Source organism: Paroedura picta, chromosome 4 (assembly GCF_049243985.1).
Source record: "Paroedura picta isolate Pp20150507F chromosome 4, Ppicta_v3.0, whole genome shotgun sequence".
NCBI lineage: Eukaryota > Metazoa > Chordata > Lepidosauria > Squamata > Gekkonidae > Paroedura > Paroedura picta.
The window spans coordinates 109,802,122-109,819,434 of record NC_135372.1 but is presented as its reverse complement, the minus strand read 5'-3'; the positions used below and the strand labels follow the sequence as shown (position 1 = coordinate 109,819,434).

The 17,313-nt window shown below is 44.1% G+C and overlaps 1 protein-coding gene across 7 annotated transcripts in view; it reads right to left on the bottom strand.

Annotated features, from left to right (window-relative positions):
- Positions 1 to 13,917, bottom strand: part of SYCP1 (synaptonemal complex protein 1) — a 74,625-nt gene extending 60,708 nt beyond the window's left edge. For 2 of the 7 annotated variants that reach the window (XM_077334983.1, XM_077334987.1), the window contains exons 1-4: positions 13,562 to 13,776; positions 9,253 to 9,376; positions 6,972 to 7,050; positions 6,172 to 6,218 (exon numbers count right to left, since the gene is read on the bottom strand). In XM_077334983.1, the coding sequence (XP_077191098.1) occupies positions 6,172 to 6,218; positions 6,972 to 7,050; positions 9,253 to 9,366 (240 nt within the window). In that variant the 5' untranslated portion in view covers positions 9,367 to 9,376; positions 13,562 to 13,776. Of the gene's footprint in view, positions 1 to 6,171; positions 6,219 to 6,971; positions 7,051 to 9,252; positions 9,377 to 13,188; positions 13,284 to 13,561; positions 13,777 to 13,818 lie in introns of those variants that run through there. The other 5 variants (XM_077334986.1, XM_077334990.1, XM_077334988.1 and 2 more) reach the window with 5 other exon arrangements.
- Positions 13,918 to 17,313: the final 3,396 nt, after the last annotated feature.

Here is a 17,313-nt window from a genome sequence, read left to right as displayed (position 1 = left end):
GGAGAAAGAAAAGAAAAACAAGGGGGGAAGGGAAAAAAGGAAAAAGAGGGAAGAGAGAGACAGGAGAGAAATAAGAAGAGTTCCCTTCACCAACTACCAACCCACACTGAATAGACTCCAAATTAAATTAACTTCTCCTCCCACCCACCCATCTACCCAACCAAACCAAATTAACCAACACCCCACCCAGCCAAAACAACAATTTGCCACCAACAGATCTACCCAAACCAATACAATCAACTAATCCTGATTGATTTCACACTAAATTAACACCTGCCCATCCACCCACCATATACACTCAACTACTATCAATTAATCTATTCTAACCCAATACTGAACCCCCCCCCCAAAAAACAAACCCCCACCCCAACAATCTAAACTCTACCCCAACCTACCCAAAACAATTAAATTCCAAAAAATCAAGTTACCTGAACCCAGCCGAAGCAATTAATCCAACCAACCTATCAACTACCCTCCACTCACCAAACAACCCTAACTGCCAACTAGCCACCACCCAATCCACAACTCCAACCACAATCCAACATGAAATAACACTCAGGCCACTCATACATCACACACCCCTGGACTGGGCAACCTTGAGGTGCCACAACAGGCGATCGGTACCACCCCTCCAGGCACCCACAATGACACACACCCTACACCCAGCACATAACTACACACAAGTGGAACCGGAAAGCCCTGAGAGGCTGTAATTAGCGATCAGGGCCAACCTCCCACAGATACATAACTCACACACACAACGACAGAACCGGGGTTCAACAATCAACCCCAGCCAAACCATAGAACTAAGAATTGAACCAACAGTGTCCATAGAGCTCATAATGCCTAGCAAAACTGAGGAAGGAGAAAAAGCAGGGGCCTTGATAGGGTCAGGGATCCCAATAATAAGGGGCAAAGGCAGGGACAGCGGATGGCGGAGATACATCAAACCAAGGGGGCCGAAAACCAACCATACTCGAGCTCCCTCCAGACTCCGCCCCATCCCTCATGACACGAGGGTGGATGCAAAGGTAAACAACCTGCCTCTGACACTGGTGCTGTGCAACGCCAGGTCAATAAACAACAAAATCTCTACGCTGCAAAACCACTTTGTAGAGCAAAGAGAGGACCTGTCGTACGTGACAGAAACCTGGACCAGGGAGGGGGGAACGGTTGCCCTCAAAGTTCTAGCCCCTGCTGGGTTTTCTGTCCTCCACCAGTCCCGGACAGCGGGGCAGGGAGGAGGGGTGGCAATCCTAACCCGAGAGGCTTTCTCCTTTAGAACCCTTCCTGCACCATCAATACAAGGCATTGAATGTGTTGGCCTCGGAAGGGGATCAACCGAGAGCGTGGCCATCTGGCTAGTGTACCGCGCGCCCAATGCACCGCCAGATGCCCTGCCTGCCCTGCTAGAGGCGGTGGCGGCCTGGACGCTACAGTTCTCCAGTCTACTAGTCCTGGGGGACTAACGTCCATGCTGAGCTACTGTCCTCTAGGACTGGACAGGACCTAGTGTCATCCATGGCAACACTAGGGCTCTCGCAATTTGTTGTTGGCCCCACCCATCAAGCAGGTCACACCCTGGATCTTATTTTCGGCGCAGGTTTGGATGTGGATCTGGTCACAACAACAGCCATGCCATGGTCAGACCACTATGCTCTAAAGGCTCGGCTAAGGCTCCCACCACCTCCTCAGTTGGGTGCCGAGCAAATTTTAGCTCACCCACGGAGACTTATGGATCCAATAGGATTCTGGAATGCTCTGCGGGAACCAATGCCTCCCGGCACTTCTCTCAATGGCCTGGTCAGTGACTGGCATAACAGACTGCTGACTGCCATTGATGAGATAGCTCCCCGACGCCCTCTCCAGCCGCGTCTCAAGCGAGCTCCCTGGTACATCGAGGAGCTTCATGACAAGAAACGGGAACTGAGACGGCTAGAGCGAGTTTGGAGGAAGACTCGTGACGAAGCCTCGAGAACATCTTATAGAATGCAGATGAAAGCCTATGAGATGGCGGTGAAGTCAGTAAAATGCTACCATCGCATCTGCAGACTCACGCCCAGCTCAATTGTTTAAGGTAGTTCGATCCCTCACTGCCCTGATTGAAGGGCAACAAAACAGTAGCCAATTGGACATCAGCTGTGAGGCATTCGCGAGTCATTTTGCGGACAAAATCTCGACACTCCACCACGACCTCCCTCCAACCTTAGATACAAAAAGTGAACTAGAGGCCCCTTGGCCGTCTTTGGAGAAAACTATGAGTAACTTCAGATGACTCACGCTGACCGAAGTGGACAGGATTCTAGCGACAACAAGACCAACTACATGCCCACTAGATCCTTGCCCATCCTGGCTCTTGAAAACAGCTGGCATAAAGATAATGGGCCCCCTCCAGGAGATAATCAACCTATCTCTAACAACAGGAGAATTCCCGGAGGGTTTGAAAGAGGATGTGGTACGTCCACTGTTGAAAAAAACATCTCTAAACCCACAAGAGCCTAACAACTACAGGCCCGTCTTGCACTTAGCGTTTCTGGGCAAGATGATAGAAAGGGCAGTTGCAAACCAACTGACAGAATACCTGGAAGAAGCTTCAGTCCTAGACCCATCCCAGTCAGGCTTCCGGCCTGGCCATGGGGTAGAGACAGCGCTAGTCGCCCTGACGGACGACCTCCGTCGCCAGTTGGATTGAGGCGGGTTGGCACTGCTGATATTATTAGACCTCTCAGCAGCGTTCGACACAGTCAATCATGAGCTTCTAGCTCGCCGCCTCATCGATGCTGGAATACAAGGGACAGCCCTTCAATGGCTGATCTCCTTCCTCCAGGATCGTGGACAGAGGGTTGCAATAGGAGAGAAAACATCAGGCTGCTGGCAACTTACTTGTGGAGTCCCACAAGGAGCGGTCCTCTCTCCTATCCTATTCAACATCTTCATGCGCCCTCTCGCACAGCTGGTACGGAAGTTTGGGCTGGGTTGCCATCAATATGCAGATGACACCCAGCTCTTCCTCCTGATGGATGGCCACCCTGACTCTCCCCCAGAAGCATTAGCCAGCTGCCTGGAAGCAGTGACGAGATGGCTCAAGCAGAGTCGTCTGAAGCTCAATCCTTCAAAGATGGAGGTCCTGTGGATAAGTAGGAAGGGCCCATGCGAGGAAGCGCACCTGCCTACCCTGGATGGCATGCAGCTCTCTACGGCTCACTCCGCCAGGAACCTAGGCGTGATTCTGGACGCCTCCCTCACAATGGAGGCCCAGATCACAAAGGTAGCACGGCTGGCATTCTACCATCTCCACCAAGCCAAACTACTAGCGCCCTACCTGGCCCCGGAACACCTAGCCACAGTGATCCATGCGACGGTCACCTCTAGACTGGACTTTTGTAACTCGCTCTACGCAGGCCTGCCCTTAGCCCTGACCCGGAAACTACAACTAGTTCAAAATGCAGCAGCCAGGATCCTCACGGCAACACCGTGGAGGTCCCATATCCGGCCTATTCTCCATCAGCTGCAATGGTTACCAGTTGAATTCCGGATCAGACTAAAGGTTCTGGTAATTACCTTCAAGGCCATACGCGGTCAGGGCCCAGTGTACCTGAGGGACCGCCTCCCCGCCTATGCCCCCAAAAGAGCTCTACGCTCTACTGCCTCCAATCAGCTAAGGATCCCTGGCCCTAAAGAAGTCCGTCTGGTCTCTACCAGGGCCAGAGCATTCTCTGTTCTGGCCCCTACCTGGTGGAACGAGCTCCCAGAGGAGATCAGGGCCCTGACAGAGCTTAAACAGTTCCGCAGGGCCTGCAAAAAGGAGCTCCTCCACCAGGCATTTGGCCGAGACCAGACGTAATCTACAGCGACCAAGGGCCCCTGATCCCCCCCACCCCCCCTCAGAATTCAATCAATAAGCCACCCCCCTCAGAATCCCATCAGCAGGGCCTGCAAAAAGGAGCTCCTCCACCAGGCATTTGGCCGAGACCAGACGTAATCTACAGCGACCAAGGGCCCCTGATCCCCCCCACCCCCCCTCAGAATTCAATCAATAAGCCACCCCCCTCAGAATCCCATCAACAAGCCCTGGACCTGTTTGTATTACGATTGTTCACTGTTATACTGTGTTGTGTTTGGTTGCAATTGTTGGTTATCGATGTACATGTTCTACAGGCTGTTTTATGTATGGTTCTCTGTTATAATGTAAAGCGCCCTGAGCATCCAGGGAGGGCGGTATAGAAGTATGATAAATAAATAAATAAATAAATAAATAAATAAATAAATAAATAAATAAATAAATAAACAAACAAACAAACAAACAAACATACATACATACATACATACATACATACATACAAATAAACAAACAAATACACAAATACACAAATAAATAAATAAAACAGCAGGCTGTTCTCAATTGCAGGTATTTATATATTCTGTTAAGATAAATCCTAGGGAGTCATTCCATCTATCTCAAGCATTTCCCCTCTGTTGTAATCAAACTGATTATAATATGCATTGTATCTCTGCATCCTTTACTAGAATTCTTTACAACATCCCTCCCACCTTCTGACTAGAATAAAAGGATCATTTTCACATGTAGGGGTAAAATATGAGTGGTTTCCTGCTTGCAAATGCAGGATGGTAATTCTTGCATTTGCAGCTCTCCTCACAAGGAGACCTCCTCTGGTTTCCCTCTGCCCCGTCAGTTTTTTGCCTCCTGATGAGGCTGCAAGGGAAAGCAACACGAACTTACCCCTCTGTTCCTTGGCTTGTCAATCATAGCAAGCCACCAACCACAGCACAGCAGTTGTCTCTGGACTGAAACTTTCCCTCTCCCCAGCCTCAAAATAAATTTTTTAATATATAAAAAAGGCATTTCTGCATTGCTGTGCGGCAATGCCACAACACAGATGCATTTTTTATAAAAATGAACACTGCCATGTTGCTATGGAGAAATACCAGATCAGTACAGCATTCTTCCCCCCTTTTTTGGAATTTGTGTTCTTTTGTAGTTTGTTTCTGTCTGGGTGGATTTCTGAAATGCTGAACATGGTCCTTGAAGCCCTAAAAGATGTTCCAATGGTTGGACCCCTGTATGATTGGGAAAGGGTAACCCTATCACCCGTTCCCCCCCCCTTCCCAGCTCATTCCCCATCTCCAGAAAACAGAATAGGGGTTGTGTTTTGCCTGCCTGATCCCAAAATGACTGTGGACACTTTAAAGAAGATTTTATTTCACCTTTAATAATGTAGATTTGCAGTCCCGCTACAACACAAACCGTGCCATTTAAAAAAAAAAAAGATTTAATCAGAGCAGGAAATGGAGATGGGAGGGTGGGTGTGAGGGCAAGACAAAGCTGCTGAGACTATCGTACATTTCCCCCTCCATACGGTCTTATCCCTGGTTGCTCATTGATGAGACGCATGATTTAGGGTGGTAAATCCAAAATCGCGAGTTAAAAATGACCAAATTGCAACCTTGCTACTGGCTCTAAAACCTACCAACATTTGAAAGCTTTCCAAGAACATATTCCTCATGTGGAAATGGTCAAGGAAACAGAGATCTCAATTTCTACTCATATTTGACAAAGAGAACTTTAACTCTGCAAAACTTTCTTATACCATGCATGTTTTATTGTCATTTTATGGTTTTAGGGGACGGGGTTATGTAAGCCGCCTCGAGCCTTCGGGGCGAGGCAGGGTATAAATATAAATATTATAATAATAAAATAATAATAAAATACAGCCAAAGGAAGAGATAAAATTGCTCTAAGGATTGTATCTGCCTTGCAGGCTGCTAAGTTAACCATTTTTCAGCTACAGCTGAAGATATTCAATTTTAAACTAGTTATGCATGCAGCCATTTACAGCTGACAGGAAGCAGGTATCAATCTGCTCAGTGATCTGCAATCCTTATCCTTTTTGACCACACACAGCAATATTATGCTGTATCAATTCTTTTTTTTTCTTTCATGTAGCAAAATCCAATGTATGCCTGTCATCCAGAATAATTGTATCAATTGCTCTCAAAAACTAATTAAAGAATAAATACTTCTAAAATTGAGAAACACTGCAAGATTAAGCAAGGAGATAGAACAGAAAATCAGAACTATAATTAGTGAAATCCAAACACATTCAAAATACAGTGATTTTTATCACATGCTATACAGAATGTATAACTAACCTCCTGATCTATTTCAGGTACAGGTGTTACTTTCTGTGATACATGACCTAAAAAATACAATATATTCCTTAGTATAAATAGGTATAGTGAAAAAATAACATTCTACTTCTAAAATTAGGAAGCAATTACCAATGTTATAGTTAAATATAGCAGTGTTAATAATTGTGCTTATGCCATGTTTTTCTTAATAATATACCCAAATAAGTATCATGGACGACAAGTAAGAGATTATATATTTGGTTCTGGCTCATAAAAAGTTCAATAGCTAAACAATCTATTACATATGTAACAAAGTGCCATTTTAAAACCAGCAATTTAAATCCTGTAGACCAGTGGTCCCCAACCTTTTTATCACTGGGGACCGGTCAATGCTTGACAATTTTACTGAGGCCTGGGGAAGGGGTAGTCTTTTGCCAAGTGACGTCATAGCCACCTGAGTCCCTGCTCTCCTTGCTTTCCTGCTGGTGCCCCTGACTTCCCACCGCCCGCTGGGGGGCACTGCCAGAAGCAGCTACACAGTACTACGCCGAGGGGGGGCCCCAGCCATAGTGGCTGCTGGAGAGCATCAAAGGTGAACCGGCAGCAGAGTGGCAGGGCAGCCTCCAAGGCAGCAGCCAGGGAGGAGGATGAGGAGGAGCCATGGCCCGGTACCAAACAATCCACGAACCAGTACCGGGCCCTGGAACGGGGGTTGGGAACCACTGCTGTAGACATTTCAACTAATGCCTGCAAAAAACTTGTTCCAATCAAGTGATTGCTTCAGGTTAAATATCGGCTTTTTTCCCATCTTTTTTTCTTACCCATGTCTTCCAAATGTTTTGATGTACTTTTTGTCACAAAAGGTAGGTTGTAATCATCTTCCACACCCTTGTTGAAATCCTGGACAAAAGTAAAACAAAATTATAAAAATTTTAATAGTATCTGATAATTTAACTTTTGCAGTATCAACATTTAAAATTATCTTTAGAACAAATTTTGAGTCCAGTAGGATCTTCAAGACTAACAAAGTTTTATTCAAGGTATGAGCTTTTGTGTGCACACACACTTCTTCAGATACAATATCATGGAAAGTAAACAGTTCACACTTTTAAGCAAAGTGTGTGAGAAAATTAACATAGCATAATGAAAATGGTTAACAGATTCCAGAGATAAATAGGGAAAAACAGCAAATTGGTTTTGTTTGTATTCACTTGAGATTGAACAGTTCCACAGGGCCTGCAAGGGACCCATTATGCACAGGGGGAATAACGCACATTCAGGGTGGAATGGCAGCGACTAAAATCACCGATAATGCACGGAGCCGGCTGCAACCGGCCGCAGCTTCGGTGCATGCCGCCGAAAAAGTCGCGTCAGTGAAACGCGGAAGAAAGCACAGCTTCCGGGTGACCGGGGCTCAACCAGAAGCGGCACCGGGATCGCCGGTTACTCTGGGTTTTGCTGCCGTCGCGCCCCCTCCCGTGCATAACCGGTGTGCTTCACATCTTCCCCCTCCGTGTTTTCCATGTGACCCAAAATCGCCGTTTCGGTGGCCGTGCATAATGGGCCAAAGAGAGCTCTTCCACCGGGCATTTGGCTGAGACCAGGCATAACCAACAACATCTGAAGGGCCCCTACTCCTTCCCTCCCAGAACTTCATCAGTGTGCTCTGCTCCTGGACCTGTTTGTACTGTTGCATTGTTTGCATTGTTTTCACTGTTACAACTATCAGTTATTAGTATTAATTTAACAGTTATTTATACAGATTCAAATGGGTAGCCGTGTTGGTCTGAAGTAGCACAAAATCAGAGCCCAGTAGCACCTTTAAGACAAACAAAGATTTATTCAGGGCATGAGCTTTCGAGTGCAAGCACTCTTTGTCAGACTATGAATTCCTTACGACAGTGGGAATATATAGCAAAACTTACTGTCATGTAAGGAATTCATAGTCTGACATAGTCTGCTTGCATTCGAAAGCTCACATCCTGAATAAATCTTTGTTGGTCTTAAAGGTGCTACTGGACTCTGATTTTATTGAGTTATTCATATGTTATGATTTGTTTCTTGTATTGTTTATAGGTTTTATGTAAACCATCCTGAGCCTCTAGGGAGGGCGGTATATAAATAAATAAACAAACAAACAGTTTGGTGTAGTGGCTGCTCTCCTTTCTTCAGAACTGAGCACAGAGCACAGCAGTAGGGGAGGAGTTTTCATGCCCCTATCAACTCCCTTGCGAGGTGCTTCAGGAGGCGAAACTCTCCCCTACATGGTTCAACATCTTCATGCGGATTCTGTCCCAGCTGGTCAAGAGTTATGGGCTGGACTGTCACCAATATACGGATGATACCTATCTATCTATCTTCTGATGGATGGCCACCCAGACTCCCCCCCTGAATACATTTGCCAGATATTTGGAAGCCTCAGCTGGGTGGCTGGAGGAGAGTTGCCAGATGTTTGGAAGCCACAGCTGGGTGGCTGGAGCAGAGTTGCCTGAGACTCAACCCCTTCAACACAGAAGTCCTGTGGCTGAGCAGATTGGTGACAAATCAGGAAGCGCACCTCCCCACCTAGGCTGGAGTGCAACTTAAGATCTTATGCTTCTCCAGGAATCTGGGGGTGATCCTGGATCACTCCTTTTCTATGGAGGCCCAAGTCAGGGGAGTAGCTCAGCCAGCATTTTTCCATCTTCACCAGGCCAGGCTACTAGCACCCTACCTGCCTACAGACTGCTTAGCTACAGTGATCCATGCAACGGTCAACTCCAGATTGGATTTCTGTAACTGGTTCTACACAGGCCTGCCATTGTTCCTAACCCGGAAATTGTAGCTGGTGCAGAATGCAGCTTGTATTTAAAATTATCTGTGTACTTTTTGCTTAAATGTCACAAATTGGACCTTTTAATTCATTGTTCACAATGTTCTTTATTCTCTCTGTTTACAAAATGTCTTGCTCAGAATTCACTTCAAGCATCTGAACAAACAAACCTTCTGAAAGGTTATGCTGTAATTAATCTGCATCTTTATGATAAAATAAAACTTTATTTTTGCTGTAACAGACTAACACAACTACTCACTGAAGTTAGTTTGTAAAAAAAAAATATTTACCTGAATGAATTCCCCGTGTCCTGTGTTTTTCTGTGGTTTAACCGCAGATACTTGGGCATTATTCAGCCTTGGCGGGATGAACAATTTAAATGTAAAAGATTTATCCTGTTCCATTTTCTCAAAACTAAAACAAAAACAAAAACCCATGAATTAATACTCAAAATAACACTAGTACTGCAATTTTATTGATTAAATATATTTAACATAGCACATCATTCCCTATTCCACCTTTTGAGGTTTTACAGACCAGTTTAAACTATATTTCCTACACAGAAACTGTGGATGCAAAATGTAATGCCATGATCCTAAATTAATCCAGTTATTGTTTTCCTATAATACTAAGATGGCAGTTTCTACTACACTAAGAATTTATATATTATTTATTGTATAATAATATTATATAAAAGTATTAAGAATTTATGTAGCACATTCCAAGCATTAAAAGTTTGTCATATATTATGATAACCGATATTGTTATCTCTATAATATATTCTGGATGAAGCTGCTTTTGATTCTGCTCAGTGGTTCATTAGCCTATAGTTGAATAAGACTGTTATACAGAAAATAATGAGCTTCTCTTCAAATGCTTCAAATGTAATGCTAAGAATACCTTTTAATCTGGAATGTGCTCCTTTGAATGTTTTTAGTGAGAGAATAATCCAAAATTTGACATAGATGTGTTATGTTTAACGATTTTCACAAGTCATCATAAACATGTGTTTTAGTCTGAATTTATGTATCACTTATTAACAATGAAAATACAAGATGAAAAGCATGAGATCCAAAAATAACAGGAAAGTAATATTTGCATCACAAGTTTTTCACTATTATGTGATGTCTTTGATTGATCCTGTTGCAGGTATTATCCTACTGTTGTCGGATTTTTTTCTAAATGACCAATTGTACATTCTAGACAAACACAACTATGTATTCTAATTAAGGATAAAATCATAGCTATTCAATGTTAACAACAACATAAAATTTTGAGGTAAGTAAGTAACTTCTAGGAGCAAATTGAAGGGAAAATGAGGGGGGGGGGCAAAGGGAAAGACAGGAGGGAGGCCCAGTGTTTTGATATTGATGTTATCCTATTGTTCTAGTTGGCCTCAACTATAGGCCCAGCAGAAGAGCTCCCTCTTACAGGCCCTGCAGAATATGGCAAGTTCTGACAGGGCCCTGATCTCTCTCAGGAGCTTATTCCACCAGGCAGGAACCAGGGCCAAAAAGGCCCTGGATCTGGCTGAGGCCAAGTGTATTTCTTTAGGGCCAGGGTTCCTTAACTGATTGGTGTTGCTATATCTAAGAGCTCTCTGGGGCACATGTTCAGAAAGACAGTGCCTCAGATATGCAGGGCCCAGACTGCATAAGGTCTTGAAGGTTAAGATCAAAACCTTGAACCAGATCCGGAATTCTACTGAAAGCCAATGCAGCTGCCGCAACACTGGTCTTATGTGGAATCGCCCCGAGTTCATGTAAGAACCCTGGCAGCCATATTTTGAACCAGCTGTAGTTTCCGGAGCAGGATCAAGGGTATTCCCACAAAGACCGAGTTACAGTAATCAAGTCTGGAAGTGACCATTGCATGAATTACAGTGGCTAGGTGCTCTAGGGCCAGATAGGGTGGAAAAATACCTGATGGGCTACCTTCATGACTTGAGCCTCCATTGTTAAAGGGGCATCAAAAATCACTCCCAGGTTCTTGACCAATTGTGCAGTTGTAAGCTGTACCCTGTCCAGCCTGGGAAGTTATGGTTTCTGTTCTGGTCCCTTCTTTCCCAGCCAGAGGACCTCCATCTTTGAAGTGTTCAGTTTGAGATAGCTTGCTTGCATTGCCTCCAAGCACTGGACTGATGCAGTCGGAGAGGCATTTGGCCAATTGTCCATCAAGAGGTAGAACTCAGTGTCATCTGCATATTGGTGACAACCAAACCCAAAGCTCCAAACTAGCTGGGTGAGAGGGTGCATAAAGATGTTAAATAATGTCCAGGAGACTTGTACCCTGTGGAACCTGATAAGGGAGTTCACAAGTTACAGTTTTTGCATTTCACATCATATATCTAATTCTGAATATGGCCCTAGATGTAGATAGTTAAAACTGCAAACTGTGGCTGTGTACAGAAGAGGGAGCTCTTTCTACAATCTTGGAGAATCCTATGAATTGCAGAAAATCTTAAACTGTAAAACCATAAAGGTTTCTCAGTATATGGTTTAAGATGGTAATGTGCATTAAAATGGATTGAAGGACTCTTAATTGGTTCATTATATAGGTAGAAAAATACCTACCTTGCATTAAATGAATCATCCATAAAGAAACCTATCAATTTATCTTAACCCTAAGGAATGAGGAGAGTTGTGCTAGTCCAATTTCTCTAAGCCAAATTTCTGTTATCAGTTGTTTCTGGTGCAGAAGGAGCTGGGGTCTGAAGTTCCTTATAATTTCATTTGTATCATTAAGGACTATATACTGAGGAACAGACTAAAGAGTTAAAATTACCATTCCCATTACTAGTTAAATAGTACTTGACAATGTATCTTGATGAACATGCAATGTATAGTAATTTTGTCATGGACAGCTTCATCTTAGTATGGGAGGATGAGTTCTCATCAGAAGAGGACAACTCATCCCCAATCCCTGTCTTGGCACACTCTTTCCATGAAGCTGGGGTCGGAGGATCTGGAGATTCAGCATGGACTTGCCCCCAACCAGACCCACTATGGTTTCCTAAAGTACCTCAGTAGCAGAGGAAGCAAAAGTGAGAAGAATAGGCAATTGCACCCTGCTTTTCTCTCAAAGTAATCTCAAAGTATCTTATAATCACCTTTCTCTTCCTCTCTTCACAAGCACCTTGTGAAGTAGGTGGGGCTGAGAGTGTTCTGAGAGAACTGTGACTAGCTCAAGATCAACCTAGTAGGCTTTGCTGGAGAAGTAGAGAATCAAACTTGGTTCTCCCGATTACAGTCATTGGCTGCTCTTATTTACTACCCCACACTGGCTGTCTGAAGCATGGAGCAGGCAGAGGAGTGCATGCCTGGCAGTTTGCAACCTCCCCTTTGCTATGGAAATGCTGGAAGAGACTGATAAGTCATGATTGGATCAGTACTCCTAATGAATAGAGGAGCTGTCAGCTTGCATTGAAGAGCCTAATATGGTTAGTAGTGAAACCTGTAAGGAAAATCCCAGATAAGACTGCAGCTAGTGTGGTATTAACATGTCTGTGGTCTTTACTGACTACTTTACCAGTTGTCTGACCTACTTTGAATCTATTCTTGCTAACTTTGGACTGCTTTTGGAAGGTGTAACCTGGTCTTGGACTGCCTTCTAGTTTGCCTTTGATTATGTTATTGGACCCGGGCTATGATTTTTGAACTGTGACCTGAGCACCCCTGTTGTCAAACACTGTAGTTACTAGGACCTACTGTGACCAGAGCACTTTCATATGAGAAACTGCAAATAATTCTGACAACTCTAGGTGACAACTATTAGAATGCTGAAATGGAAAAGACTTTAAAGTATTTTAAGAATTATTTATACTTTGCCTTTCTCCCTGAGACTCACTGCTCATTACAGTTTAAGGAAGTGGTTCCCAAAGTGGGTGGTACAGGCTCTTGGAAGGGTGGGATTACCTAGGGGGTGCTAACAGGCAGGTAGTAATGGGATAGTAACTGGGTGAAAGCCCCTTTATGCATTGTTCACTTATTTGCGATTGACCAGGCTATACACGATGCTGGCAAATAGCACTGCACATTTCTGCAACTATGGTTCAATGTTAGGTATAATTAATTTTAAAGAACCAGTTCGCTTGCATTTTCTAGCACACATTAACACATGCATAAAAGTAGTACAGGAGACCAAAGTCAGATTTAGGAATAAACTCGATAAGCCTCACTATATGGTGTTGGAAAGTGTCATCAAGTCACAGTTGACTTATGGCTTACCCCCATGTATTCTAGGCAAGAGATGTTCAGAGATGGTTAGGTATTGCTTGTCTCCAGGTCAGGAGTCATGACCCAGTTATGCTTAACTTCTGAGATCTGAAGGGCTTCTAAACAAGAAAAAGTTTATTTTTGAGGCTCCACTTTTTTATATATACAGAACTATAGACTTATTTATATTTCCATTGCCTTTTCCATAAAAATACTATTATTATCATTTGGAGCCTCTTAAAATAACATAGGGCTTCATATTATGACCTCATATTCTAAGCCCTGCAAGAGATACTCAAGAAGTGTTGTTAGTTCCTCCGTGAAAACTATAATTGTTAACATTGTTTTAAGACTGAATATTGTACGGTCAGGGAAAGCTCTTTACCTCTGCCATTAAAAACTAGCTTGGTTCGCCCCTGAACCCGTAACAACAAAGCGAGACTGAGCGAGCGAGCGAAATGGCGGCAACCGCGAAGATACGACTCAGGACACCCACTTTCACGACCCCAAAGTTGCGAGGAGCATAGAGGGGTAGAAAAAGGCGGGAAAGAGCCGGACACCGGCCCGTGGGTAAAGGGCCGAGTTCGTGGATCGGCCGTTTAACGATGTCCCCTCAACCGTTTCAGGGGGGGGGGGCAATACCGCGGGACTGGCGAGTCAGTAGCCTGGAATCTGCGGCGCGAGCCCCGAGGCAGGACTTCCCACCGGCCGGAGGCAACTCCATCGCGTTGCTCTGATTTCCCGCTGTACACTCGAAGGAGGGAAAGGTCTGAAAGACGCCGCAGAGGGTCGCCTTTTCCTGGCCGCGCTGAACAAGACCCAACCGCCTCGGCGCGCCGTCACGAAGTTTTCTCAAAGTATATTGGGAAACCTCCATTCAACGGTATGAGTTGTCATTTTAGGAAGGAACGCCTTAAAATTCAGTTCACTTTCAGGGACACGTTCAAAGGAAAGCAAAATGGAATAAGAAGAAATCATCTCATGTTTTTCTCCTTTGTTTTTGGTTTTCAGCACGCTAATCCATCTCCCGCTGACATAGGTGCGTAATTAGACTAAAAGGAGACTGCTCTGTGCTAATGCCTGGATGATGATAACAACCCCCGGGGAGGAGCCCTTATCGTTCGCGGGACTGCTGATCTTATGTCCTTTTTTGAATGCTCTTAAGGCAGCAGCTTTCCGGGATGCCAGTTGCAGGGTTCATGACAGAGCATCTAGAATCGGGAGAGCTGAAGTAGAACACAGGATCTCTGAAATTAGAGACGCGGTTAATGTGTCCATATTTTTTGTATATTTAATATTTTCCTTCAGTGAGTCTTTTCTTGTTCTTTAAATTTTCCATGTGATGAGACTTTAAAGAACATGTCCATCATACTTGATACTAGCAACCGGTTTAGTGTTAAAGATCTTTGGTTCTGGTGTATACATACCAAAACAATTTTCTTGCAGCTCAAGACCAGATTAATAGTACATTTATTACACTTAAAAGATAGCACTATAAAAATGTACTTCATGTATTAAAATACCAGCTATTTACACTGGATTCAGATGTCAAGAATGATTATTAAATCCAAGACCAACAGTATGAAAAACAGCAACATTTTAGTTTATTTTACAAGGATGTGGTTGCATTAGTGATATAGTCCAGATAACAGAAATTTCTTGTACTAGACAGTGGTGGGGGAAAAAGGGGGCTAGCAATGAAAATATATTAATGAATAAAAATACAAAGCTGAATAAACAACATGTATCATACTGTGTCCTTTGTAAAGTTATAATGCAGTCCAAAATAGTTAGATCTAAACTTGATGGGTTTAGGAAGGTGTAACTCTGCATTGAATTTTACACACAGTCACAGCTTCCTTCATTTTCACTTATTTCATTTCATGTAATGCACTTTTCCTTTTAAAAGTTGTGTTAGTGGGAAATGAATTATATAATCGTATTCTTTTGATCAAATTATTCCATAGTAATGAAAATGTTAATACATTATAAATTCCATGTCCATATACAGGTTTGTCTGGCAATGACCATTTATACACAGGCAGGGTAGGGCTGGCCAGTGCCTGCATGACAGCGGGGCTAATCCTCGCTTAGACTGTTTATGCACTGGAGGTTTCATGCCAGGCTGCAGGCTGTAGTTTTAGTCATGGCAGGTTGCCCCACCTGTTCCTGCACCCACATGGGGGAGCATTTGGCCTGGTGCACCTCATTCACCCCTGATTTGTGCTCCTGCACGGGAGCTGGGGCAGTTAAGTTCTCAGTGCATAAATGGTCTTAAGCATGATGCAGGCACAGTTCTGGCCCCGTTCCAACCCTGGCCCCCTTTAGGGCCATTGATGGCCCATGGCAAGAGAATGCTGATTTTTCCATATTTCCTTTTGTGCCTGGATGCACATCAGAGGTCCGGCCAGGCCAGGCCTGTGTACCCCCACATACAGTGTCCCTGCAGGGACACAAAATGCCCCATTCGGCTTTGCAGTGCTGCAGAGTCAAGTGGGGTGTATTTGACACCTTCTCCCATGATAGTAGGAGAGCGGTATGCCACTCTTCCACCATAGTGCGGTGGGACTCCCCTGATTTTCTGCTGCCGCAAGATGCAGCAAAACCTCCCACCCCAGTTTGTGCATGTGCATGCACAACTCTGGAGTGGACTGTGTGCACCAGGGGATTTCTTCCCCCATGCATACACGGGAAGTAGTGGGGCATGCTGCCTCAGCGCAAGGAATCAGTGGGGGCCAGCCATCACTGTGCATATTCAGTCAATGAGGACCAAATTAGTAAGGCCCATACCATTTCAAGATAACTAAAGCTAACTAGGTTAATGGCATATTTTTAATCTCAAAGGCTAAAAACATTTGTCTGCATTTTATTGGGCACCGCTAGCAGTGAAGCAAGCTGTTTCTAGTAACAGGCATCACAAGACTCAGCGAGAAAGATGTGGTACAGGAAGACAGTTGGAAAGCAGGGACAGATGGAGGGGGGGAAGAAACTAGAATGTCTTTGTTGGAAGGCTGAGAAAACATGCTGATCACAGTGAGAATGTTTTCAAAATTAGCTTGATAAAAATATGTATCTTCTGTAAAATTTCCATCATGGGCAGTTACACATATCTAGTGTAATGTATGCATATCCAATAAGATGTGGTTCATTGAAAGGTATTAAAATTATTATCAGTTAAGTGGACGGGTAAGTCTTTTGCTGCCTGAAATTCCCTTTATATTCCAAATAAAGTTCTGGCTATTGCTTTCAAAATCTACCTGCCCTTCATTAGACACTGTGGGTATGATGAGAATTTAATGGCTTTGAGAAACAAATTTTTATATGCCATGTATGTAAAATAGAAGTGTGTAATCAACCACTCAAGGCACTAAAATGATATGTATGCAATATCTTGGTATACTTGGTGTAGTGGTTAGGAGGGCGGACTTCTAACCTGGCTAGCCGGGCTGCCTCAAATGCAGCCAGCTGGGTGACCTTGGGCTCGCCACAGCACTGATAAAGCTGTTCTAACGGAGCAGTAATATCAGGGCTCTCTCAGCTTCACCTACCTCACAGGGTGTCTTTTGTGGGGAGAGGAAAGGGAAGGCAATTGTAAGCCGCTTTGAGAATCCTCCTGGTAGAGAAAAGTGGCATATAAGAACCAACTCTTCTTTTTTAGGATGTTTAAATAAAATGTGATGTCCATTTAAGCCTGTGTCTTTCTCTTGGGAACTAGTAGAGCATAATTCTACATGCAGACTTAGATTCTTTTATATACTGTATTTTAAAGGTGAAATACAATACCTCTCGTATCAGTTGGGAGCAAACTAGGGTTGTCATCTCTGCATTGGGAGACACCTGGAAACCTGGGGTGGAGTCAGGAGTAGGTGGGATTTGAGGAGGGGAGTGACCTCAGCAGAGGATAACCCTATGGAGTAATTTTCTCCATGGGAACTGATCTCTTTAGTTTGGAGATGAGCTATAATTCCAGGGGGTGCTATGTCGCACATAGGGACTGGCATCCCTAAAACCAGCTCAGTCCCCAACACACACTGCTGCCTCCCCACTCTCTCTACTGTTATTCTTTGTATGTTTTTATATAGTAGTTTCCTGCATCTTCTTTTCATTTCCTGTTGGCAGACATCCTAGGAACAAAGT